At 39.6% G+C, this 26,058-nt stretch overlaps 1 protein-coding gene across 1 annotated transcript in view; it reads left to right on the forward strand.

The window, feature by feature from the left end:
• Window positions 1-1,066: 1,066 nt before the first annotated feature.
• ank1a (ankyrin 1, erythrocytic a) overlaps window positions 1,067-26,058 on the forward strand; it is a 109,272-nt gene continuing 84,280 nt past the window's right edge. Inside the window, exons 1-5 of the mRNA XM_086076573.1 lie at window positions 1,067-1,253; window positions 4,464-4,552; window positions 6,887-7,050; window positions 10,163-10,250; window positions 19,012-19,456. Coding sequence (XP_085932699.1) covers window positions 19,331-19,456 — 126 coding nt within the window. The 5' untranslated portion in view covers window positions 1,067-1,253; window positions 4,464-4,552; window positions 6,887-7,050; window positions 10,163-10,250; window positions 19,012-19,330. The remainder of the gene's footprint in view (window positions 1,254-4,463; window positions 4,553-6,886; window positions 7,051-10,162; window positions 10,251-19,011; window positions 19,457-26,058) is intronic.

Below are 26,058 nucleotides of genomic sequence, written 5' to 3' on the forward strand. Positions count from 1 at the left end.
CAGTATTGTAGTAAACCCTTGTGGAAAAAAATGCAAACAAGTAAACGTAAGTTTTTTTTAATTTGGCTGTCATCAAAAAGTACAGGTCTGTTACATATGTATAATTTGAAGTTGCTTAAAGAACCTGATAAACATTTTGGGTCATTCCATGTCAAATCAATAAAGATTTTCAGATTTTTCTTTAGTGTGGTTGAAAATGTAAGGAAAAAACATCTTTGTTCTTAATTTCAATTGGAGCGATATGGGTCAGTAACACATTTTATACCTCCCCCTCGACTTCTATATCTTTGAAACTACACCACTGATTTAAAAATGGACATGATTTACATCATGACTAATTCCTCAAAAACTATTAGAGTATTAATGACAACATAACAATTTTGTGGGAATATGAAAAAGCTTTAACATGATACAAAGCTTCCTAAGTAGTGCAGTTTCAAAGATGCCTAATGTCGAGTAGTACCTAGGCTGAAGGTTTATCTGCATATAACTTCCCAATTAAGAGGTTTAAAACTGTCCTGGTTTTCTTGGCTCTGGGTTGACTTTACATGTTTAACATATGCCTACAGCATGTAACCTCTAGCGACTTGTTTTGAATTTATCATCAGTTGCGTTGGTCATTAAGAGACAACTTGTTTACTAAAAGCCCAATTAGCAAAGGTTCTAATGACTACAAACTCTTGCCAAATATTTTTTTCTAATTTAATTTGGGAACGATTTTACTGTCTAGTCACGTGTGCAATGTTTTCATATTAATTAGAGTCAGAGATACTGTTTACAAAACAATTGTGAGGAACTAAGTAGGTTTTACATAGTGATTTTTGTGGCTCGTGTGTATTATTCTTGTGCTGATCTGTGAAATGATAAGAGGTGACATATGTTTACTTTTATTTTTATGTGGGTGCGGTCACTTTGCACCCACCTCTGTAAAGATACTGGTAGGGTCTGGTTGTCGTCGTTCGTTTTACGGTATTATTTACAAACAGCTAGATAAGAGGGCTATGCATAATACATAATTATGGTCAGGCGCGCGCTTTGTTTAGGGTGCGCGCCCGCGGCGGAGGTGAGGAGAGCCCGCTTGGCGTGGGCGGGTGATTAATTACAGACTCGGCGTGTGACAGAGGTGAACTCCGTGGTGGTACTGTCTGCTGCCGACATGGAGGGAAAGTCTGCCTGGCTAATTGACCTGGCTTCTGTAAGGCCATCCATCAAGCGTGGCCCGAGTGGCCCCGTAAGAAACACATTATTCAGAGGTAAGTTAGTTAACCGAGGCCGCCATTCATTACCCGTATTAGCTTCTCTCCGTCTGTCTCAGCTAGCAAGTCGTGAAACTCGCCACTCCAATTGAATTAGTTGGCAACATAACACACACATTTGGAAAGCTGTCTCTCTTTCTCTCTTAAGTGGTGTCCTCATAAAGTCACATTTTCCTCATGTGAACACCTCGTGGGAAATTCCAAGGCAGCTTTGCGCTAAAGTAAAACAAAACTAAGGTGGGCAGGAGCTGAAAATATGACAGAATATGAATCATGTTTCAAACAACAAACTTAATGAACAGTTTGAAACGCTTAATATAAAATAAGCTTAATGTCAGTTAATAGCAAAAAAATCTACGACCAATCATGATCAAAATTCACACTCAAATTTCAACTCATGCCCACTTCAACCTCCTAAAATATTAAAAATAATAGCCACAATATTTTGGATTTTACGGACACGAACATTTTCCTCTCCCTCTGCGCTACTACAGCAAGGTGCATGGAGAGGCATATGATAATCGTTGTGATATTTTTAGAGGTTGAAGTAGGTAAGTAGAGATGTCCACATATAATCTGGTCATGATTGGGCACTGTTTTTTTTTATTCTTCTTTGAGAGAGCTCGGTATTGTTCATTTGGTAATCTTACAGTTTCGACATGTCATCATCATTGCTCTCTCATTTTTTTACTTTTCATTTTTTTGTATGTGCATGCGTGTGAGTGTGTGCTCATTAATTCACCTAAAACCTATTAAAAATCCCATACCGTTCACCTAAACCGAATACTTCAGAATCCCGCTAGAGTTGTGAAGTTGTCAGGAGACCTGAGGAAGGATCAAAGAAAAGGAAGAAAAGTGAAATCCAACACTGACCAGACATCACCTACTACCCAGCGGGTTACCAACCAGGATCTTTCACCAACCCCAGAAACATCTAAATTCCAACAAATTAGGGAGACCTCAAGAGACCAAAGGAAAGACTGAGGAAAGGAAGGAAGGATAGATGAAGCAGAGGATTAAGCACAGTTTTTGGACATTGTATATAATGTATATTCACTTCAGTAACTTTAGGTTCACGCGTCCTTTGAATCCAGACTTCAAATTTGGCCTTTGTTTCCATGGAGAGAGGCCCTGAGCGAAGGCTGCTTCTGAACACACTTTTCGTATCCTATATTGCTCTTCTTCTACACTTAAAACATGGAGGCACCCTACGTTCGGGCTCGGCAGAGTTTATTTTTGAAATGGAAGTACTGTATGTATTTTTGCAAACATTCACCAATTTTTGCTTTTGATGCCTGCAACACATTAAAAAAAAAAAGCTGGTACAACCGCATATTTACCAGCTTGTTACAACTCCATTCATTTTAACAACACTCAACACAAACACTAACTGTTGAAGCTTTGAATTCGTTGCCGTTCTTTCTTAATGTACAACAGTAGGAGGTTGTCATATTTAGCGCTTCACTTTTTCAATGGGAGACAGGTCTGGACTGCAGGCAGGCCAGTCTCGTACTCACGCTTTTTTACTACGAAAGCCACACTATTGTAACATGCAGAATGTGACTTGGCATTGTCTTGCTGAACTAAGCAGGGACATCCCTTAAAAATATATCGCTTGTATGGCAACATGTTGCTTTAAACCTGTATGTACCGTTCAGCATTAATGGTGCCTTCACACTGTGCAAGTTACCCATGCCAAATGCCAATCAAAATCCGGTCTCTAAATTAGTATGAATTGTATTTTTTAAATACTTTTAGAAATAACTTTAGACTGTATAATCTGAAAGAATAGTTCTTTGCCAGATAAACTCAAAATATAGGTAGGCATTTCGGTGTGTCATTTTACAGCACAGCAATGCCCTTCACTACCTTCAAAAGGGCACATTTGGACTTGTTCTAAAGACATATTTAATGAAATTTAGTGATGTTGTGTTTTTACGAAAGAGGGTGAATCAAGTAATTTTCGCCATGACTGTTCAACTGCCTGTATGCAATCCTTCAACCTTGTGGGTGGTTTGGTTTAGGCCCCCAAAAGATGGAGTAGCGTGAAGTCGTAGCTCCTAAACCTGGTCTTGGCCCACATGTGCTTTCACTCTCCCAGTTATAGGAAAATATATTGGAGTTTAGTGAAGGCAGGGGGGAGAAGGGATTACTCATCCCCCAAAGATGACTTGTCATATGGTGCGTCTCTGCTTGTGAAACACAAAGTTACAGTACGTGCATATCCTGTAATGATGAATTAGTTTTTACTATATTTTGAACATATACATTATTTCAACATTAGGTTCACCTTTACAATCTAATCAAGTACAAGACCGACAAAAAAATTCCGTGCAAAGACAGTCGTCTTTTATTAACTATGCAGTTGAACCTTAAAGATTGAACATAATCTTTTCCAAGGCTTCAGCTGTGCCCATCGAAATGTAAAATGAAATATAACCCATTCAGATGTTTATTTTATTCAGGGTTGTCACCTTCAAAGTTCAATATTGGCCAATAGCTCACCTGTGAGGCTTGTGCTTTGAGTTCTGCTGCAGGCAAAATAAATAGCTCCCAATTATTAAAGGGTTGCTTGTCTGCATCCAGACTATACTCAAGCAAAACGTATATTTGGTGGGTTTCCGAAGATAAGATGTAAGCTCTCTTACCAGGGACAAATAGAACATTTCAAAGAACACTATTCTGAGCCTGACTGCCTTGACAGCTTATGAAATATAGGATACGGTTTGAAGTCAATCTAATCGCCTCCAAATCTGTCTATGCTTCTTGAGGCTTTACAACACCAACTGCCCCCTGAGGTCCTCCAACCATTTTTGGGCCATGTAGCATCCACGCATCTCGGAACAAAAGTTGATAGATTTGTCCTAATGCAAATATTGTGGAACAACCTCCCTATTTCTCTAGACAACTATTGACTGACTTACTGTTTGTTTTTAAAATGAGATTTTAAAAACGACAGAAAAACGTCAGTAATATATTGAGGCAAATTACGTTTTTCTATGGAGTATATTTGAAGTACACTAAGTTCTTACATTATTTTACTGAAGTATAACTGTTCAGAGACAAAACAATAAATAAAACACCTCTGTATAATGTGGTCCAGGTTGCACAATGCAAACGGTAATGATGAATAAATGTTAACTGAGTAGTAAGGCTCTGAGCATTGCTGTCTTTTAAAATGTCTTTTTATTACACCTTTCTGTGCAGGTGTACCTAATGTTATGGGAGTCCAGTGCATAGTCACAACTTTTGAGAGCAGATGGTACAGGAGAGCAGCCTCAAAGCGCCACCTACCTGTGAGTTTGTCATTTTCTCTGCCAAGTGCTGCGTTTCTTCTGTGGAAACATTTTATTGTTAGCACTAACTATATTTGTGGCAGTGTGTATTTGTTTATACTCCAACTAAACACAACATTATGAAAAAGTGCACGATACAGTATTCAATACAAGAGCTGTTTAGCTGTAAAAAAAATATTGCCTTTACAATGATAATGTTCATTTTAGTTTGACATGCTTTCGGGTATTATTTAACAATGTTTATTGTGATTATAGTTTACAGTGGTAAAGAGCTGTACTACATAATAATGAGGGTTTCTCATATTTTTGACTCTCTGGACTAACTAACAAATTAATTAACTAGCTAGCTAACTAAAAACAAAACATATTTTTTGGGACTATGTAATGGTTGGTTGTATGTGGATGCTCTTTAACTGAACTGTGTTTGATGATGTCATTGTTACCCTTAATTAGTTTCACAAAAACACTAAAATTAGACAAACTCACTATTTCTAGAACAGAATGTGAAATTTGTTTGTTCTCTGCATTTCTGAAGTGGAAAAAAATGTTGCGTAAAATATCCAGAGGTTACCAACATTCAAAGTGCACATTATTAAAGCATGCTGCTTGGTTTCCTCTTATTTTTATAACACGTAGTCAAATAGACTTTTCAAGCACTTTTTAAGCATTCTGTATACCTATATAAATAATGTGATTGCATGTTATGAATGGTGTAATAAGCAGCGGTTTGGCTGTAGCATACCAGCACTTGCAACACTGTGACGACAACCATTTGATACGTCCCCTGTACACCAACATGCTTGAATATGCAGGAGGATAACTAATCAAATAAATCCACTCGTTACGAAGGCTGCCGGTATTTCTGCTTTTGCATTAATTATGTCTGCATTAGCATATCAATCAGAGAAATCAGAGATCATGTAATTAAGGTTTAACCAAAAGCACCTGCTGCCTGTGAGTTGTGGTGTGCTTTGCGTGTGTGTGCGTGCGTGTGTGCGTGCGTGCGTTTCAAACCTAATCTAATCTGGCCTTTGACAAGATGCTCCCTCATCAATCCTGAGCTGTCGGAGTTCTGTTTTTTTGTTTTGTTTGGTTTTGTTTTTGTTTATAGGCTTGGGTGGTGGCGTTTGGCAGACACATCCTACAAACTGTTGTCATGGTGATCAAATTGATTGGCAGGGACGCCTGATTAGAAAGGAAGAATAGAGGACAGGTGGAAGGAGGCGGGCTGTACATCTAGTTGAACAGATTGGGACATAGTGAGGACTCGTTGGGTGTCACGAGGGGAGCCACTGTCTGTTTTGGCTCCACTTACACCTTGAAAAGACGACTAGTAATTACTCCAACGGTCCATAGAGAGTATTGGAGTACTCTGAACCTTTCACAATATCACCAGATGTTCTTGTTTCTGGTTTGATTCAAATTTGAAAATTAAAAGAATCAAGAGCAATCAATTAAAAAGCATTTATTAAAATGTTCATATTGACAGATTTTGCCACCGATTTTTGGCAGTACGTTTTATTTTTCCAATATTATTTAATGTCTACATAAACTCCTAAAAAAATAAATGTAAATAAAAAAATGTGTTGTGAGAGCAACATCGCTGTGTGTAATATCCGAAACCTGCCATTAAGTAATACACTACTATTGAAGTGGTGGTTCTGGTTGGGTGTGTGGGTTTGGCAGAGGAGGTTGACCACCTGTGGAGGAAAGATTGATGGAGCTGAAAGGAAGATGAAATAATTTGTGCAAAGGGAAAACCAGAGGAAGCCATTTGTAAGGAATCCATGGAAGAAAAATACACAGAGGAAAAGAGACGGTACGGGAGAAGAGATGAGGAATGAGAATAGGGAGGAGCGAGAGGAAGGGAATAGGACTCGGGGGACTGAGTCTCAACTGTTTGTGGTGACAGCCTCCGGCCTTTGGCCTCTTCCCCAACGCTTCCTGCTCCATTTCCTTTTCTTTCATTCCTCATTTTTGTCTTACTTTCTGAATTATTACTGTTTGCTCTGCTTGTGGTCACTCACAGGTTTTGCCAGGTTCTCCCATCTTTTTTAAAAACAAACGGATGGCAAATGTTCTTTGTTACTCGACACTATTGCGTAGTAGTAGTATTCGGTGCCCTATAGATTTCACAAGATAATGTAGGCAATCCAATGCATTGATTTTGATTCTATTGACTTGATAGCATCACACATTGATAGATTTTTGAGATGTACCTCCTTAAATATACCATAAATCTCCTGTTGCAGCCCATCCCGTTATTATATTGAGCTCTGATGAATACATAAGCTATTTTACTGATGTTAAGTTTTTTTCTTCTTCTTTTTCCAGTTCAGGATATAGAAGCGATGCCTTGAAAGGCATCTTCGAAAGCTGTGTCAACTTGTCAAGTCTCGTTAGATGGATGACCTGTTGCTAGATTTCCTGGTTGTGTCACATTCCCAGCCTTATTTCAAGATGCTGGACATCTACTTGCTTGCCTATAGTAACAAAAGGTTTGAACAGAAATGTTAAGCATTTATCATTAATCTACAATTTGTGTCTGAAAATTTCCAGGGTTGGTGTGGTATTTCTATATCCAAACGACAAGATGACAGAGCCGTATATAGAGAGAGTTTGTGATTGGTCAGATGCTGGTCACATGACCCTGCTGGGATTTTGTATTGTTTCGCAATAGGTGTTTCCACTTTCATGTTCCAATCATGCCTTGTTGCTCATCATGGCGTTGCTCACAACGACCGGGCAGCGGTATTATGATGCATCGGTTCTAGGAGGAAATTGTGGAAAGTGAAAGTCAAATGAGAAGACTGGAAAGCAAATAACACTTCATTGTTGTGCAAAGTAAAGTAAAATAACACAATTTGAAGTAGGTGGGACTGCACAATGCAGCGTTCAAGAGTTTTTATTGAAAATACAAATATAATTGATTCAATTTATAAGCCTGTACAAAGTGAATGGACTTAAAATAAAATTATTATCAATTTAAACTCTTGATAAAACAGGGCCCATAATATGGAAATTAGTTATTTGTGGATTTTGTGTTGTAAATAAAGGTTCTAAATATTGTTCATGCACAATTGAAAGCCATTGGTAAAAAAATATGACATTTGGTTGTCAGTTACACTGAAATCACATTTAAATTTAGGACCATATATATTTTTTAGGACAAACAAATTACAGAGGAACCTGTCATAACACATTCATTGATACCATGAAAAATTGGCTTTATTATCAAGTATCTCGCTTGTTAAATCAGGAGCCAAAGACAGGAGATAAAGCAAATACATGCAATCAGATCTCTTAATTGAACACATTATGTGTTATGTATGAGCACACTGATACATTTCCAGCATTCACAACGTTGAAAATCAAAACCCATGTACAGTAAAAAACAAACAAACCATATTATACTAGTAAACCTCCCAGTATCATATATGCAGTGTACAGTATCAAGTATCAAGATCCTCCACAGCTCCATTGTCCAAGCCATCTTTTTGTCATTAACATCTTCAAAACGGGTCATTTTGATGACCCATGTGAGATTGGGAAAGAGTCAGGTGAGTGTGGAGGTTTCACTACTCGGCCAGGAACTGTAGGATGCTATTGCTCATGGTATTGTAAGCAGACACATTGCCATGGTGAAACAGCCACTGGTTGTAATACCACAACCCTCACCAAGCAAACGCTGCAACTTTTTGTAAACATGCTGGATCATCGTCTGGTCCACACAGGGGCTGAAAACTTGTCGTTAGAGTTTAAAATATATCATTTGTAACACCGGTCCTGGAACTTTTCAGCCACACCTCATATTCTGTACCATGTCTCCAAGTCACTGATGGCGATGTGGATAAAGTGATGAATTTGCCTGACTTCCGTGCCGGTTGTGTGGGCCCACTTTGTAACCAACTGATTGTGTACAATAAATGTGCATGGTTATCTGCCTCTTGGTGTGGCTGGGGTTTGGTGACCAATCCAGGCTGTTCTCTACCTTTCACACTAAATCAGCTGGGATAGGCTCCAGATCCCTGCCACCCTGAGAGGCATAGGAAAATGGATGGATGACAGGTGAGCTGTCTATCCCATTGGACCAGAGCCATATGTCAATCGTCTCACCAGTCAATCACAGGCCATATACTGTAAGGACAATTAAGAGTCTTTAGTGGTTCGCAAACTTTTTACATCAAGTAAAACCTAAAACCACCAAGTACCACCATAATGACCACAATAAGGATATATATACATCACTTTGAGAATCACTGACATACCATGTTCTGGATTATGGGAGGAAACTGCGAAGTCTGCAGAAACTCCAAACAAGAATGGTAAAACATGCAAAACTGCACATAGAATGGCCCAAGTCAGGATTCCAACAAAGAACCGAGTGCTAGCCTTTAAAATTTGCTCTATCTCACCAGTTAGTTTCAGGGCTGAGCGGCGGAACACGAATAATCTTGGCATAAAAATAAATGCATTGTCCCAAAAGGAGAAAAGGACTTTGTGGGCACCATTGAAAGTTTTTTTTTTTTTATACAATCTGTATAGTTTCAGTTTAGCTGAGCTTCAGTTTTTTTTTTTTTTTGCTAACAAGAGTATAGCCTGGCATTATCCTTCTGAGGATATAGGCCAACTTTTTCAAGCATGCTTATATGTCTGTTGTATGCAGAGTTTTTTGTCACGCTTTGATTGTAACAATCAACTTGAACTTCAATCACAAAATGATGTTTAACAATGTTTTAGTATTTTTTGTATGTCACCTTGATGTTTCTTTAGCATATAGTCAGTTTTCCCAAGGGAATAATAATCTTCAAACATCTATTTGCTACTACTATGTTTTCTATATCTATATCTGTAGCAGATTCAGGTTGTCCATCAAATGTGAAAAATAAGGACAGTTAGGTAGAGGCAGTGGTAAGTATCTGCCTCGGTGTCGAGAGGATTGCATGTTCTCCACATGCTTGCATATGTTTTGTCCGGGTACTCCGGCTTCCTTCCACATTCCAAAAATTAGGTTAACTAAAGACTTTAAATTGTAACTTGGTGTGAATACTGTAGTTGTTTATGTAGCCTGTGATTGAATGGTGAACAAACCAGCAACCCTATGAGGACAAGCACCGTAGGAAATGATTGATGCTAAATTTATATTAAAATGTTTTGGGGTCAAACTCCTCTCAGTATGCTAACTGAAATGACATTTAAATGTCATGTATAGATGAGTTCTAAGTCATGAAGGTACTGTATCTTTGTTTACTTTAGAATGATCCGTGTGATTGGTTACCTATCAGTCCAGCAGGTACCCTGCCTTCACAAATTCAGCTGGTATCGGCTTCAGTTCACCCGTAACCCTAAAGAGGACAAGCAGTGAAGCTCTCTTCATTTGGATTAAACTATGCTACATGCTGTACCTCTGTTTTACCACTTGAGGGCAGGAGTGAATTGGCTGTGGTGCTTCCCCATATCCATAAATTGTATATCACATTTACAGTTCATTTGTAGAATATACTTCAGAAATCAGATCAATTTTGACTAACTTTTATTTGTTTTCATCAGGGAGTAAAAAACTAATCGCTATTTCAAGAGACTTACAGAGGGTTTGCTTTACCTTTACAGGAATGTCGAACTCATTGTGGTTCAGGGGCCCCATGCAGCTTGACAGGATTTGTGAGCCAGACCAGTAAAAATCATCAGCATAAAGAATGTAAGTAACAATATACTGTAGTTGGTCTTTCCCCTTTGTGTTAATGCAATATAATACAAACACATTATCAAGATTATGATCCATATTTTTACAAAACATTAAGAGCATAATTAAGAAAATTGCACAATTTTTTTTTGTTTGTCTTGTGTCATCACAACTGATTACAGTGACTATATATAAAGGCACAAAATGTAAGTCACAGGTATTAAGAACTGAAAAATATTGTACAATATTTCAACTTTATTTCAAAATCAAAGCAATTTATGGGGATCTACGGATTATTTTCACTCCATTCTCTACATGTGCATAATAATTCTCTAAAAACTAAATTAACTCTTGATCTGTACAAACTAAAGTGAGATCACTTAAATGTACAAGGACATATTTATTTTCCCATTAAGCATCTTTAAATAGTACAATTACTTGGTAATGTATGTTTTATGACATTGCACAGATAAGCGGATTCCACCATACCAAACTCTTATATAGTCAAACAGCTGTTGACTAGCATTTTATACATTACGATACACACATAAAGAACTGTAAGCAGAACTTGCGCTGTGTGATGAACTGAATGCAGTTTAGTCACAGCACAACTACTTCTCTTTTTTTTTATGTATTGTAGTGCCTCGCCATAAGTTGAAAGAATGGCAATGAGGTGGTAAATCAACAAATCTCTTTTATTCACACAGATTGGGTGACTGTCGGCTCTAACCCCACAAAAACAACAACAAATTTGGCTGCTCAACCTTTTGCTCTTCCCGCCACATCCATGCTTGTGCATCTTAAATTTTTTACCCCGTCCGTTGGATTTCTCAAGTTAGCACTGAATCTACAGCATATACATTTAGGGCTTTACAGTCCGTAATTATAAAAACTTTAACTATAGGGTTCCGTCAGCATTTTTTCAAAGTCATCCTGCTGGTAAGATTGAACCACCGAGTGGGCCGGTTTTGGCCGCTGTTCCGTATGTTAGACACTGCTGCTTTATACAGGGCAAACAACTTATGCCATATTTCGCTGGCGTCAGGCGGAATCCTTGTACCTCATAAATGATCGCTTTTCAGAACCCCACAACAGCATGTTTGCTCTACCATTAACATTGTATTTTCAACACTTTAGATTGGTCAATAAAAAAAAAAGCACCCACTCATGCAGATTGACCAATAGTGATTTGTAAATTTAATTTACTAAATTGTGCCAAAGGAGGTTTTGGCCCGACGTAAGCGATTTGCAGTCGGATTACTCCGAGTTGGTGCGATGCTCACATTCAATGCTAACGCTGCAGGTGTGATGCTAGAGCAGGTATTGTACAAAGTACTGAGCTGCTGACACTTATGAATTGTCTAGTCACCATGTAATCTTTTCGTGTAATGCAGAGTAAGATCAGGTGATGTGGCAGCACGCCCTGAGCTGTGCTTCAGTGTGGACATGGAATCTGCCGTTGGTTTGTCATCTGCCATATGGCTTTTCCCAATCAGAGCTCTCACTGTTGGCATTGCACCGTAGAGGGGAGAGACACACAGAAATACTGAACATTTTCTCCCTTCTTAGACAAATGTCAAGTATTTTTTCTGCTTTCAAAGTTTTATTTGAGAGTCAATGTTGAGTTCATCCATTCAGTTCTTTAAAATTGTTTTTTCGATTATGACTCTTCCCCCACCAAGGAGTGTGTGATTTCAAAAGCCCTTGATGTCATGTCTGGATCACTGCCCAAGGTTTATTGAGCTGCATTTTCTAAGTGGAATACTGGAATAATTATAACATACTTATACACATAGTTTAGTGGCTATGATATGGTTGTTAATTTTTTTGTTCTATTTTGAAGATGAAAAACTATGAACATTTTTCATCATGGTCACATTTTGATCATGGTTATTGTGCTACAGTGATACAGTACTGCTGAACGAAACAAGGAGAGAAGGAATTTTTGGGGCTTAAAAATGTGTTCTTTCTTTTCCTCCCCTCAAATGCATTTCATTGGGTGCCAACTATACACAGGTTTTCATGATTCGTTTGCCATCCCTCTCCCTATCTCCCGCGAATAGCAGGGATCTGCTGTACATTGAAATATCAAAGGCGAACTAAACCCCTTTTTTATGTACCACTACTACCACCACTACCACTACTAGGTTAATATTGTGTTTATGGAACAAGAATTAAAAGGAAGAGTTGGGCAAAATTATTTTCAGTTGCACAACAGAATTGGTTTTAGGTTAAAATGTTAAGATTTTAGTCTACAAATATACATGCGCATCAACAAAATTCAGTTTAAAATGTGCATTTATTGTCAGTAATAGGAATTTGATTTCAATCTACATTTTGCTCTGTATGTTATCTGAGGATGAAGTCAAGGATAATTGGGCTTCTGGGCTAATTCCCCATTTTCATTACAATAGTTATGGTCATTACTAATTTTAAATGTAAATGTTAAACATTTGCATAAACTGTTTCATCCCTATTGTTTTCCTGAGACTGAAGAAGATGACTTCACTTATGTTGTTTTGGAACAAATATAGAAAGGCGTTAGCAAAGTTCCTGTCTGTAGTACCCCCTATACACCAGCAGAGAGAGCCTAGTGACCTTTAATCCACACTGGTTATTTGTCACTATTCCAATTGATCTCCTGCAAATGACCGATGATAATCTTTTTCACACCATTATAAGGTCAGCGTTATGATCCTGTGATCCACTGAAAATCTCAAAAAGTTCTGCAGACTTCAGCCATGCTGTGGTAGCAGAAACAAAGCTTGTTCATCACTTCCCAATACTGCTAAAAGAACTCTGCCTCGAGGCTTACTTGATGGTGCACATGTGCAGAGGATGGTGCAGGCCCACACAAAACTGTAGTAGGCCACTGTAGGTTGTGGCCCTCTGCCAGCTAACACACTGGAGACATTTGCTATCAGAAATGTCCAGGCTGATCCGACATGAGCAGCATAGTAAACATTTGGCTGAGTGCCTGCTGTTGTCCGTTGCGCAACAACAGAATGAATAAAGCATTTGTCTTTCACATCATCCATGTGATCTATCCGTGATAGGGCTAGATGACTATATTAGATTAGATTATTGTTCACATTCTCATCTGCGATTGTGTGAGTTTTCCTCAGGTACGGTATATTAGGTTAATTGTGAACTAAATTGTCCGTTAGTGTAAATTTGAGTATGTTCCTTCTATTTGTTAATGTTTTCTTGCACTGATGTTTAACATAAAATGCTGAAAGTGTGACTAAAATGTTCTTTTTATCTTAAAATGGCTTAGTGTAACCAAAATCCCGCGTCACTTTGTAGCCAAAGGTACAATCCTGGTGGATTAATGTGATTTGTAAATCCTTGTGAAAACCGAAACAAAGCATTGATATTTTACATGGAAGCATGGTGAAATAGTGGTTAGTCGTTAGTGCATCTTTGTCTCTTGCCCTGCATTTGACCAGTCTTTGTCACTCAAAGTCTCCTACATAGTTACCTGCAACCCTCATGAGGACAAGCAATAACAGTATAGAAAAAAAAAAGTGAGATGATGAAATGTGCATAAATCTCAGACAAATGGCTGCGGGCTAATCAGTGGTCTAAATTGTAAACATGAAGCAAGAAACACAGTGTTGATGTCCACCAAGTCATGCTAATAGTGAAATTGATAAATCAGCCGCTTAATTTTGACCTGGGTGCTTCCATTAGACCGGTTTCAGAGAAATTATTATTATTATTATTATTATTAATTTTTTTTACTTTTTTAATCTTCAATTAAAACATTAACTTAAAAAGGAATAAAGAAATACGTTTTGGTGTGGATCCAGATCTCATTAAGGACATAATTAATTATAAGAAGTTTCCTTTGCGGGCCATTTGGAAAATTGATGATCAGATCTTGGTCAAGCAGTATTTTTATTTTACAGTGGAGCCTTTTAGGTTGGAACACAATCTGTTTCTAGACCCTGGTCAACCAATTTGCTTGGGTTTGTAATAGCAAATAACAGAAAGAAAATTCAGCAATTCCAGGGTTAAAAGAAATTAATGTACTTATTAATTAATTAATTAATTCTCCAAACTTAATCCTCACTAGTAGGGCTGGTTATCGATTCCGATTTCCAAAATAGAGTCGATTCAATTCAGAAGGGCCCGATTCGATTCACGATTCACATTGATTTTGGATTCAGTTAAAGATTTCATGCATTACCAATTTTACTTTAGTATGGAAGATATTCTCAGAAGTACCAATGTGGCAAACAGTATAAACATCTTGCTCTTACTTGGTGCATTAGTATTAGTATTACATTCATCGTGTATGTTTTATTGAACATGACCTGATCAAAACAATAAGTAAGAATTTAAATAGATTACATGTAATCTTATGTAAATAAAATGGCAAAAACACTGGTCTCCTCTTGGGGTACTCTGAATAACAGAAGAAAAACGAGTTTTGGATCAGAGTGCGTGTTCACTAGGTTTGCTGGCGTGCTGGAGCCTATCCCAGCCATCTTTGGGATAGAGGCAGTTTATACCCTGAGCTAGTCGCCAGCCAATCGCAGGACACAAATAGACAAACAACCATTCATCCTAACATTCACACCTACAACTTAGATACTTCTATCAACTTACCACGCGTGTTTTTGAAATGTGGGCGGAAACGAGTACCCGAAGAAATCCACACAGACACGTTGGTGAACATGCAAATTCCACACAGGGAGGCGGTGGAGACATCACAGAGTATGGAGTTGGCATTATAAAAAAATGTGATGTCCTCTAGATGTAGTCCAGTGGGGACTGGGCGGTAGGCTTGAATGTCAGAGTCCATGGCCTGGTTGGCCACCATGGTAGTATAATCAACCCCAAAGTGAACGGGGGCCGCGACCAATCGGGAGAGGCAGTTGGCAACAGAGTTATCCTTACCAGCCGTGTACTCAGAACTCTTGATGAGATGATGTAGCTTTCAGCCAAACCGTGGCTCAGAGGTATTGGCCATGTCAAATGTTGTTCACAAAAGCAGTGACCTGTCAACCGGGGCTTCAATCGGAGATGGGTGCACTAGCAGAGCAGCGGTGGCCAACGCAGAGTCCAAAGTCCCAGCGTCCACAAAAAAAGTCCTCCACATACCTGGTGCCTGGTGGTAAATATGGGCATGCCATTAGCAGCGTCCATCCGGGGGCCGTATCTGCCCGCCTGTGGTGTCTACCGGCTGTGCTGGCAGGATGCTACACTGAGTATCAGAGTATCAGAGGACGTTGGCTGGATATGGAGTTGATAATAAACAAGAGGTTACTGGCCAGCCCCCATAGCTACTAATGAGCACCGGCCCTCGTGTATCCCTGGCCCTCTGAAACTGCAGGGTTAGCAACACTGCTTGGCCTTGGCGCCAAACCTGGCATGGTATAGGAACACAATCCGTTGTTACGTTGCGGTGGCTGTGGTGTCTCTAGTGACTTCCAGGGATGGCGACGGGGACCAGTTGTCCTAATTGGGTTATTAACATGTCGATAAACTGTTGCCGGTTTGTCTAGGAAAATCCTGTCTGTCTCCACAGCAAGCGCACGGTAGTCTTTGTAGGACTCAGCAGAGTCCAACACAGCCAGCATCTTTTTCATCAGTTCGAGTGGCTTTCTATTGCAGAGGCCGTTAAGGGACAGCAGGTGGTCGAGTTTGGACAGTTTGAAGACTCTCAAAAGGAAGGAAATGCTGCTCTTTAAGATGGAACCGGGCCTCAATGTGCTGAAACCACAGCTGTGGGTTGTGCTGCCAAAATTTGGACAACTTGACCATTGCGGCGTAGATGCTAACATGGTCATCTGACAAGTTGCTCATGTTGGGTCGCCAAATGTGAAGATGCGGTGAATGATGAGATGAGGAGACAAGGAGTCACCCCGTCACCCCCGTGCTTAAAGGTACAGGCCACTGGAACTTAACCCCCCAAATTACTGTATTATTTTTATAATTATGCATTTAATGAATTGATTTGTACAGTGATTCAGAGGGTTTGATGTCCACTGTTTACATATCAATAAATAATACAAAATCATAAATAAAACCAAACCAAATGAATTAAATATGTCTGACAATAACTTGTCCGCAGAGCTCGATTTCTGTTTGCCTCTGCCTCGATCAAATTAATTGAAATCATCTATCTGCCCTTTGCCAACACTTAGAAGTGGTCTTAGCAATCATAAGTTTAGACCCACTTTCTGCCACCAAATTGTCACTCCGCCAGGTGCATCTTCAACCACATATGCGCTTGCATGAACATCAGGACCACACTTACAGTTTGGGACCACACAATCACCTGATTTGGCTCATTTCTCAAGGGCAGCGGTCCCCTACATTTTTTGCACCATGGACCAGTTTCACATCAAGACATTTTGAAAGACCATCACAGCCATTGCACATCAAGACTGAGATGCCCATAAAACCTACTGCCTCGTTGTTGGCCCCTCCGCGCTCTGCCACCACTGCTGCCCCGTCGAGTTGCTGGGAAGTTTCTCATGCAGTGCACGCATAAAGCTGAGTTCAACTGAACTGAGAAAATAATCAATATGAATCTTTATAAAGAAATTCCATTCAATATGTTTACTCAAAAGGTTTGCTCGTTTGAAGAGTTATTTTTGTATGACACAGCACTACTTGAGCCCTGAAAATGCAAATTGCTAGGTATGCTAATGCTCATTGATATGCTTGAATCGCTTGGTGCGCTTTTGATATTTTCAGTGACACACTTTTGTCAAAATATTTCACTGATCAAGAATTACAGCACACGTCTGTATTGACAATCACTAAAATTAGTTTTTTTTTGAGTGGGTGTCCCCATCTCATGTAAATTAGTCACTCCTCTCCCAGCTCCTTCTACTACTACTGGACCAATGCCGGTTCTAGCCTTTGTAAGATTTCATTTTATTGTTTATTTGAAAAGGACAAGACACATTGATAAACTGGTACAATACCTGCATAAATGCGCTGAAGTTAGCATACACCTAATTTACGTTTGGAGTTCCTTAACAGGAAACATAAAACATAGACAAGACATATCAACAAGTAATACAAATCTACAATAATTCACAATTCCACATTTAGTCAACAGTCTGAAGTGCTCTGTTTCTACTAATTATTTACAAATGAATAAACTGGGATTAAAATTTGACCTTGTCAACTGACAACCGTTTTTACCTCCTTAAGCCCCAAACTTAAAAAAGCAAATGCGAGCTGCAAAGCGCACATGGGCCCCCACAAAGACATTGATTTGTCTTTTTACTCATTAGAGTCAACCGTTCATCACCAGCCACTAATTTACACTTTAGTGTGCGGACCTACTTATGTGGTGCATAGAGCACCCCGCACTCACGCCAAGATCTCAGGGTGGCCTTCTAAAGCATCTCTAAACTGTTTTTGAGTGTGTCTTTGAGTTAAATCGGATGAGTCATCTTAGTGGCAGTGTGAGAATCATCAGTATAACTAGCACTCCATTAGTAAAGTAAGAGAGACCTATAGTTGACTAATCAAAAAAAAACTCCTTATCATTGCAGCTCGTCGCTGCAATTGATTGATTTGACAACAATTCCCAGGAGTTCGATATTGTGATGAATGGTATTGCCACAGAGCTGTCAGTCCATCAGTATTTGTGTTTATCTGTGTCATAGCTTAGCTGTACATGTGAGTGATTTATGTTGTGGTGTTGCAGAGTGAAGGCAAAATCATCACACGTCAATTCATTAGTATGGTGCTGTATGAGGATCCGCCATCGGATCAGGGGATGCCTTAGCAGGAGAGTAGAAAGAAAGAGGGAGACTGGAGCAGGTGGGAGAATTAATATAGCAGGGATTGTTCGAAGGAAGCAGTCAATTTGTATTTCCAAATCATAACAAAATAGAGCTACCTATTTTTCTCTGTGTCATGTAGCACTTTTTAGCACATGTACTACCTGATCCCCCATTTTGTACGTGTGATGTAGTGAGCCAGGCAAAAGAGATGCTAAAGGAATTATTTTTTATTTTTTTTACCTGCGTCAGCAGCATAATTGCAAAAAGGAGGGTGGAAAATGGATGACGGTGAGAGGAGAGCGAGCCTACCAGTAAACATGTGCACACTCCATCAAAACTTATTTTCATTCACTGCATCCTTGCCACACAAATATCTAAATTTAAGCAGATGGAGAAAACCAATGTACCGTGAAGTGTTACACGGTCATAATATTTGAGAAACAGTGAATGGGAAACCAGAAGAAAAATCTGAATGCTACTTTGGGCTATGTGAGTATCAATGACATAGCACTGCATAGCTCCCATACTTTGCATACACAAGCACACTGCAGCAACATCCTTACACAGTGCTATCTGCTGCAGTGCTTCACCAGAAGAGCAGGAAGAGCGGGTACGGAGAAGAGGAGAGTTAACGAGTCAAAGGCTGTTTTTTTTCCTCCCCTCATGCATATTTTACATTTCTTTTATTTCCTCCGGTATCCTGGTGTGTGTTAGTGATGCCCTGATTGGGTGAGGGATCCCTTTGCAGGACACTCTGCAAAATACTGAGAAATCAGCACTGTGAAATGCACCAAAATCAATTTAATTTGAGGAAAAAGTGGCTTTGATTTAAAGCTGCTGAAGCTATTCCCGAACTGAGTGTCGTTTCATCCCCTTTTAATCTTAGTCGATGGGAGGGATGGATACAGAAAACAGTGTAGTGAAGATAAAGAACACGCAGAGAGGGATGAACAAGAAAGGGGGAAGTAAACCCCTTAATTTAATCTCTTTAAGAAATATTTCCCCGTCTTCTCTTGCAGAGGGACACCAGTGGCAAAGACTGCAGAAAAAAAATTGAATGAGGGAAGAAGTGTACATTAACGATCGAGAGAGTGCTGTGCTGCAATCGCATCCCACAGCAGACGGCTGAGGACTGCCGCTGTGTGTGAGTGCATGTGTGTGTGTGTAACTGCACTGCTGAAGAGGAGGAGGAGTAAGAGGCAGAGTGAGCACGCTCAGACTCTACAGGACCATAGAAGAACACAGCAGCAGCAGCGCTAGTGTTGGCACGCGCCGGGTAAAAGTCCCAGCACTGTAAGACCTGGACACGCTGACACCACCCAGACCCCTTCATGCGCCATGGCTCAAGCGGCTAAACACCTGCGCAAAAACAAGGATTTAGAAGCCCAAGCAGAGCAGGAGCGCAAAGAGAAAGAAGAGGAAAAGGTCAAGAAGAGGAGCCGTTCACGGGATAAAAAGCGCAAGGTACTGGGATGATACACAGGTGTTGTAGTCAGTCAGGGGTGGGGTGGGTCCGGGAGGGAGGGGGTTTTGAAAGCTTGAGATGCCCCCCCTCCCTTTTTTTGTGTCATGCTAACTGAGTCTGGGGTGCCTGGGCACACATGGAAAGCCAGTCATGTTGTGTTTCCACTGTGTGTACACACATCCTCCCTGGCACACATGTATGTCGTGTACATACAAACACGGGAAACGTTCCAGCACACTGCATGCTCTCCTAATCCTTTCTATTTCTTTATGCCCAGTTTGAGTGTCCTCAATCAATTGTCTGCCAAGGAAGCAATATGTCTCTGTCGTTGATCACACTTTTTTTTTAATTTTTTATCCACTCTTAAATTGTCAATGTGGCACTGTGAAATTTGACGTGAGCATGAGTCATTTAGTGGCCAGTGCACAGACCTGTATCCTATCTTTTTGCTTTTATTTGGCTTTGGAATTACCACTGTGGTTGACTACCTGCAGGCTTCTGTTCTCCGCCTGAGGATTCCCATACGAATTCAAAGCTCATCAACAAACAATCTCTGCTCCGTCACTCACCAATTTGCAAGGACCTATGCTATAACTGGTGTGCGCACAGCAATACTACCTCTGGTTCAATTTCACATTTTATATTGAAAATAGCTCCTCAGCAACCCTGTGAAATGTGCAACATGCAAAGCTGGCTGAAAACCAATCTGGTGCTGATGCGGTGGAGAGTTGTGGCCAAACACAAACTGCGCCATCCCTCGAGTTCAGGGATGCTTGCGTTTTTCATTTGGTAGGTTTGTTAAAACATAAGGAGGCAGTTTAATTTCAGTGTTCCACAACAACGTCAAACCCAATATTGTCTGCCAGGTTCACATCAACCTGTGCTCTCGATCGCTCTTAAATGTACACAAGTGTGGGAAAAAGTCTTTTTTGCATGTGTGAGTGAGTCTGGGAAGGAGCAATGCAAGTAGGGAAAGCCTGCAGCGCTTTAACAGTATGCATGATCACGGATGGGATTTCTGCTGAGGCTTTCAGTGCAGCCCAAGTTTGACTCAACGTGCATTGTTTCAGGGGATCCTATATCAGTTACATAACCATGGAGCTTAAGTCTCTTAAATAAGCCTTTCCAACTTCCCCTCCCGATTTCTCATTTATATATAGATCTATATATATATATATATATATATATATATATTTCTTTTTTTTTTTTAAACCTTTATGTCTATGCATGCGTTGTCAAACCAGCAGTCTTTTGTACATCTCACCTTGCAACATATAACCCCTGTTACTGTACAAAGATTAGCAGACAACATCTGGGGCGGACTGGCCATCGGATATTTTGTGTTTCGCGATTAGAAGGTCCATTTCGGGTGATGTTGTCAAATATTTTCTCTGGCTGAATTTTGCTTCCCAGTCAATCCCTTTACAACATACTCCGTCACTTGTGTCAATTTTGTTACTAGCAAAGGAGTTTCTTGTCAAGTCACTGTGCCTCCATTCACTGTAAACATTCAATCTTTTATCTTGCATTAAACTTCTGTCAATGCTTTTCTTTTATAATGTACTTAAAATTCCTTGTGTAGTGATATAATGCTAAGAACTAGAGCACGGCATGCTGTTTTAACTTTGCTTTAACCTGACTTTGCTTTTGTGAAAACTGACAATAGTTTCGTCTCTCTGTCAAAAGCACATTTATATGGCTCGCCTTACTATGATGCGATTAGGGGTGCACCGATCGATTGGCCGGCCGATTTATTGGCTCCGATTTCTTTCATTTGGGGGGATCGGTGATCAGCCGATCCCTTATAAATAAACCGATCTTTTCCACCATCTCATCTTACTTACATACTTCATGTGCAGTTGAAACCACCCGTCTGTATTATTTCACAGATATTTTTCAATGTTTTCCAATAAAACAAGATTAGAACACTGTAGGTGTATGCTGCTTGTTATGAAAACAAAAATCTGGATTAGCAAAAATCTGGATCGTTTTATTTTAGTTGTGCCATGATAAATTAAGAGGTCTAAAAATTTGTTATGTTGCAGATACATTAATGTTTTATTTAATTGTCTTCCGAGGAACTATATACAGCACAGGTGTCAAAATAAAGGCCCGGGGCCAGATTCGGCCAGTCAGATTATTTTATATGGTCTGCAAAGGCAAATCATGCTGCGAATGTCGACCAAACATTTCTTGCTAGCATTATTTTATTACAATTTCCTTGTAAAATTTATTGACTAATAGTTGGCAAAACATATTTTTAATACTGACTTCTGATTTCAGATTAACCAGTTCTTAATTTGTTGTGCTCATACATTTATAGAGGTTCACAGTCATAACTGCCCTCCAAGGGAAAACAGAATTGCAATGTGACCCGCAACAAAAACAAGTTTGACACTCTACAGTGTTTTGTTTACTCCACAATTTTAGTATGTATTGGTCATCAGTTACTGGTATTTTATCAAATGCAAACATAAAAGGTCAGAGATCATTGTCAGTACCTTTCTGGTTCTGATGAAAGTGATTCCTTCAAACACCCATGAATTAATTCTAAAACATCCATCCATTTAATGATCTTTTTTTTCCTGTGCAACACTGACACATAACCAGTCAAGTAGAATGCTGATACATTGAAGTATACTGTCCAAATGTCCATGCTAACATTGACATTTAAAATCAATTTAGTTGTCATATGTTTGGTCTCTTGGAGGAAACTAAACAAGCAAACACTACAAAGAACCATTCAATGGCTGAACTTGAGACATTGTACTCTGCAAAACATTTACTCATTTTCTATACTGCTTGTTCACCTTAGGGTTGTGGGTAAATTGAGCATATCCCAGCTGAAATTATGTTGTACAACCTGGATTTGTCCCCACTCCCCAGCTAATCATAATCTGCAACACATTCAAATAAATGTATGTTGTGGACAAGCACAAAAGTTGTCATTAGGTAATAATACTTGGGACGATGATCATTTACACATTTGGTTCCTCCCAGTACTTCTTCCTTTGCTGCTGCAGCATTTGATCTTGCTGGTGGAGTGGTGAAGCCCTCGATGTTAAAGACCCAACTGTTCAATTCAATTTTGTCTCAAATACAATAATTTGTCTCTGATGTGCCATGCTTTTCTTAGTTTCTTGTCATAGAGTGTTCTCTGTCTACTCAGCAGCATGTTTGAGGAATGGAAAAAACTCAGAGCTACTGTATGTAGGGTATTTTCCCCATCAGCATTTATCGTTGCCAATATTGTATTTCAATTTGTTGGTATTATACAAGGAAAAGCAGAGATAACAGCAAAAAAGGTTGAAAAGTGCTGTACATTGATGTGTACAGTTTGTAGTCAGTGTCTTGATTCGGCTCAGAGGTCACTACTGTATTGGTGTGTACAATCTGCACTTTAGTAAGCTGGTCCGATACTTACAAGACAGGTAATTGCAATGAAAGATAGTTGTTGCAGTGAAGTCCTGACCCATTAGTGTTGCTCTCAACACTCATTAATGCAATTCGTCTGGTCAGTATGCACAACTGTACCACTGTAGGCTGCCGAGTGCTAAGGTGTTGGCTGCAGCACACCCCTATCAGGCATCTTTAAGGCAAAACCCCCAGTGGCGTAGACCGTGCAGCAACCATGACTGACGGTCAGTCTCTTTTGCATAAAAATGTCGTTGGTTAAATTCAATTTTTGCCTCAGTCTGCTTCTCTCTGCTCACCAAATTCTCTTCCCCTTCCAGCCTGAACTGAAAACCGAGCCTTCTCAGAGGTACCTGTGCCAAATTGCCAATGTCTGAGAGAGATTGTAATAGCTGTCTTAAGTGTTGATGCAATGTTAATGCGTGTGTGTGTGTGTGTGTGTGTGTGTGTGTGTGTGTGTGTGTGTGTGTGTGTGTGTGTGTGTGTGTGTGTGTGCGCGCGCGCGCGTGTGCGTGCGTGCGTGTGTTTGGCTGCGTGTGCAGGTTGGTGCAATGGATTAGTGGTGCTGCAGTGGTGACTAAGCCCATCACAGTAAGCAAGTGTCGTCTGATCATCCCTGTCTTCTTACCTGGAGCCTTGTTATCAGATTCAAGTGACATTTTTTGAAGCAATCCGTCTTTAGTTTGAGCCCCTGGCAGTGCACTTTTGTTATTGGCTGTTCCATCATCTCATTAGTTAGTCAGTTTTATGGACAAAGATGTAGCCCTAATTACCTCAGCAAAGTCAGCTATATTTTAAACACAGCTTTCTGTATGTCAGATTCAGTGGAGAGTTGTAAAAGCCAGTGAGCACTCTCCTATCCTAGAGACCATCACAATCTGATTTCTGATTTTATAATTGGTTTACCAAATACATGTACTATGCTTTGTAAATTGCTTCCAATAGTCTATTCTCTTCTCCATTGGTTGCACTGTGAAGTTGTTTTTTGTTTTATTTTAAATCGAACTCAGCCTTCTGTTGGTACAGTATGTGACATATACTAGGGCTGGGCAATAAATCAAATTAAATCGAATCGTTAAAAATTTGCTAAATCGTGAAATCCAATTTTGTCTTCTAGATTATTAAAATATGTTGTTCTTATGTTCTGTTATATTTAAATGTTTTTGTGAGTTTCAATTTTTCACAGGTGGCAGAGAATGGGTGGTTTACACGACTTGTTTACAATAGCTACCAACTACTTAATTGTGGCATTTAAGCACAAACTATGAATGTTAAATTTATGTTAAAACTAATTTAGAATCAGTATACATTATTGTTTTGCACAGGAATTATTTTTGAATAAATTAAACCTTTAAATAAATGTTTGTTGGGTTTATTAGATTAAAATCGTAATCGTCCTGAATGACTGCAAAAATCGAGATTTGATTTTTTGTCCATATCGCCCAGCGCTACTGTAATCTAACCTTCAGAATCAATTTGGCAGCTAATTGCAGATTAAAATAAATGGTGATGAAATGGTTGACTCAGAGATTGTTTAACCAATTGGACTGTAAATAATTGAGAATATGGCCATCAGCAACATCTACTGTGTGTGGTCTCTATCATGGCCTATAGGAAAAACTATTACCTTTTTGGAGGGGAAATGCAATTAACATTGCAACATTCTTTATACATCCAACATTTTATTTGCATTCATTGTTTTTACAATCAAATATCAGAAAGTAATGCTGCATCACAAATATTGGACAAATAGGACAAATATTGCGATTGCTTTGTCTTATATCTTATACAGACAGCAAGATGGATTTGTCATGCTTATTACTAGCTCACGTTTATGTTTACAATAGGCAGTATTAATCCTGTGTGATATGGACAACAAGTGAACCACCATCAACCCAACTAAACTGCGACAGCTTAGTGGGTGCACAGAAACGCAGCTACCTGTGAGAACTAATGTGAATTGTAGAACACATTGATCATTGACACATTGAACGCACCTCGTAGGCCCGGGGTCCTCTCTGGCCTGCGCCTGTTTGAGCATCGCTTTGCAATCAATTGAGGAATACGAGCTCCAGCTCCTCTCCCTGCGGCTTGGGCCTGCCCATCCCCTTCACTGGGCTGGGCGTGGCTGTCGGTGGATTAGTCCTTCTCTGTGCAGCCTGTGACCCTGGCCCATGGTGGTTGGGCAAGGGTATCAAACGGGACAACCAAATTTAAGCTCATTGCTGAGGCGGAAGGGGGAAAAAGTGTGTGAAAAATAACCATGGACGCAGAACTGGGGGAGCGTGCTCAGGCGGAAGTTGAAGAAAGGTAGCCATGACAACTAACAAACAACAATTGACAAGGTGCAAAAATCCACCAGGACCACCTAAAATGAGCCACTTTAATTAAGATCAAATGAAAAACTTTAACGTAGTTATTGAGCCGACGTGTCCTCATCCTCGTGTGCTGCCGGCGTGCAAAGCGCTCTCCGCTCGCTTTAATTTATGAATGCTGTCTATAATCAGCAGATCGGTATTTATGCTTTATTTTGTATTTTGAAAGTTAAATTTGTTAATGACTTTGAGGCGTATTACCCTTCCTAGATTCACCTATTGCAGGGGAGGGGGCTTGGATTGTATTACCTGTAAAAAGTGAGGGAACACTGAGTACAAAAAGTATTGGTATCGATTTGGAGAAGCAGTTATCAGTTATTGGTATTGGTGGGGCAAAAAAAACATACAGATGGAGTGCTTAGTTTAAAGTGTGGGGAGCATAGTCCAGTCATCATGAAGGTGGGTGGTCCCCCTTGGCATGTGCATCCATAAATGTGACACAGGGTTATTTAGTATGGTAGGCGGTTTTATATCGCTGGCATCAGGCGGAATCCTTGTACCTCTAAAATCATCTCTTTTCAGGAGAAAAGGTGCCATTGATAGCATTTTTGATCAACCATTAAAGTTGAATCATTAAAGAGAGCAAGCCATTTCCAACATCTTAGATTGGTCATTATTTTGTAGAATGTATTATTTCCACAAGTGTGAACTAACCAATAGCATAGGTGGGAACAATTTGACATTTATACATTTTTCACACGGGAGATTTTGGCCCGACAGCTACCGTTAAACTACATATTGCAATATTGCACAGCTGTTTAAATTGAAGAGATATTATATTGGACTCTAAGAACCACTCTCTATTAATTACA

The sequence above is a fragment of the Leptonotus elevatus genome, chromosome 5 (genome assembly GCF_054856555.1).
Source record: "Leptonotus elevatus isolate MCC_2025b chromosome 5, RoL_Lele_1.0, whole genome shotgun sequence".
Classification (NCBI taxonomy): domain Eukaryota; kingdom Metazoa; phylum Chordata; class Actinopteri; order Syngnathiformes; family Syngnathidae; genus Leptonotus; species Leptonotus elevatus.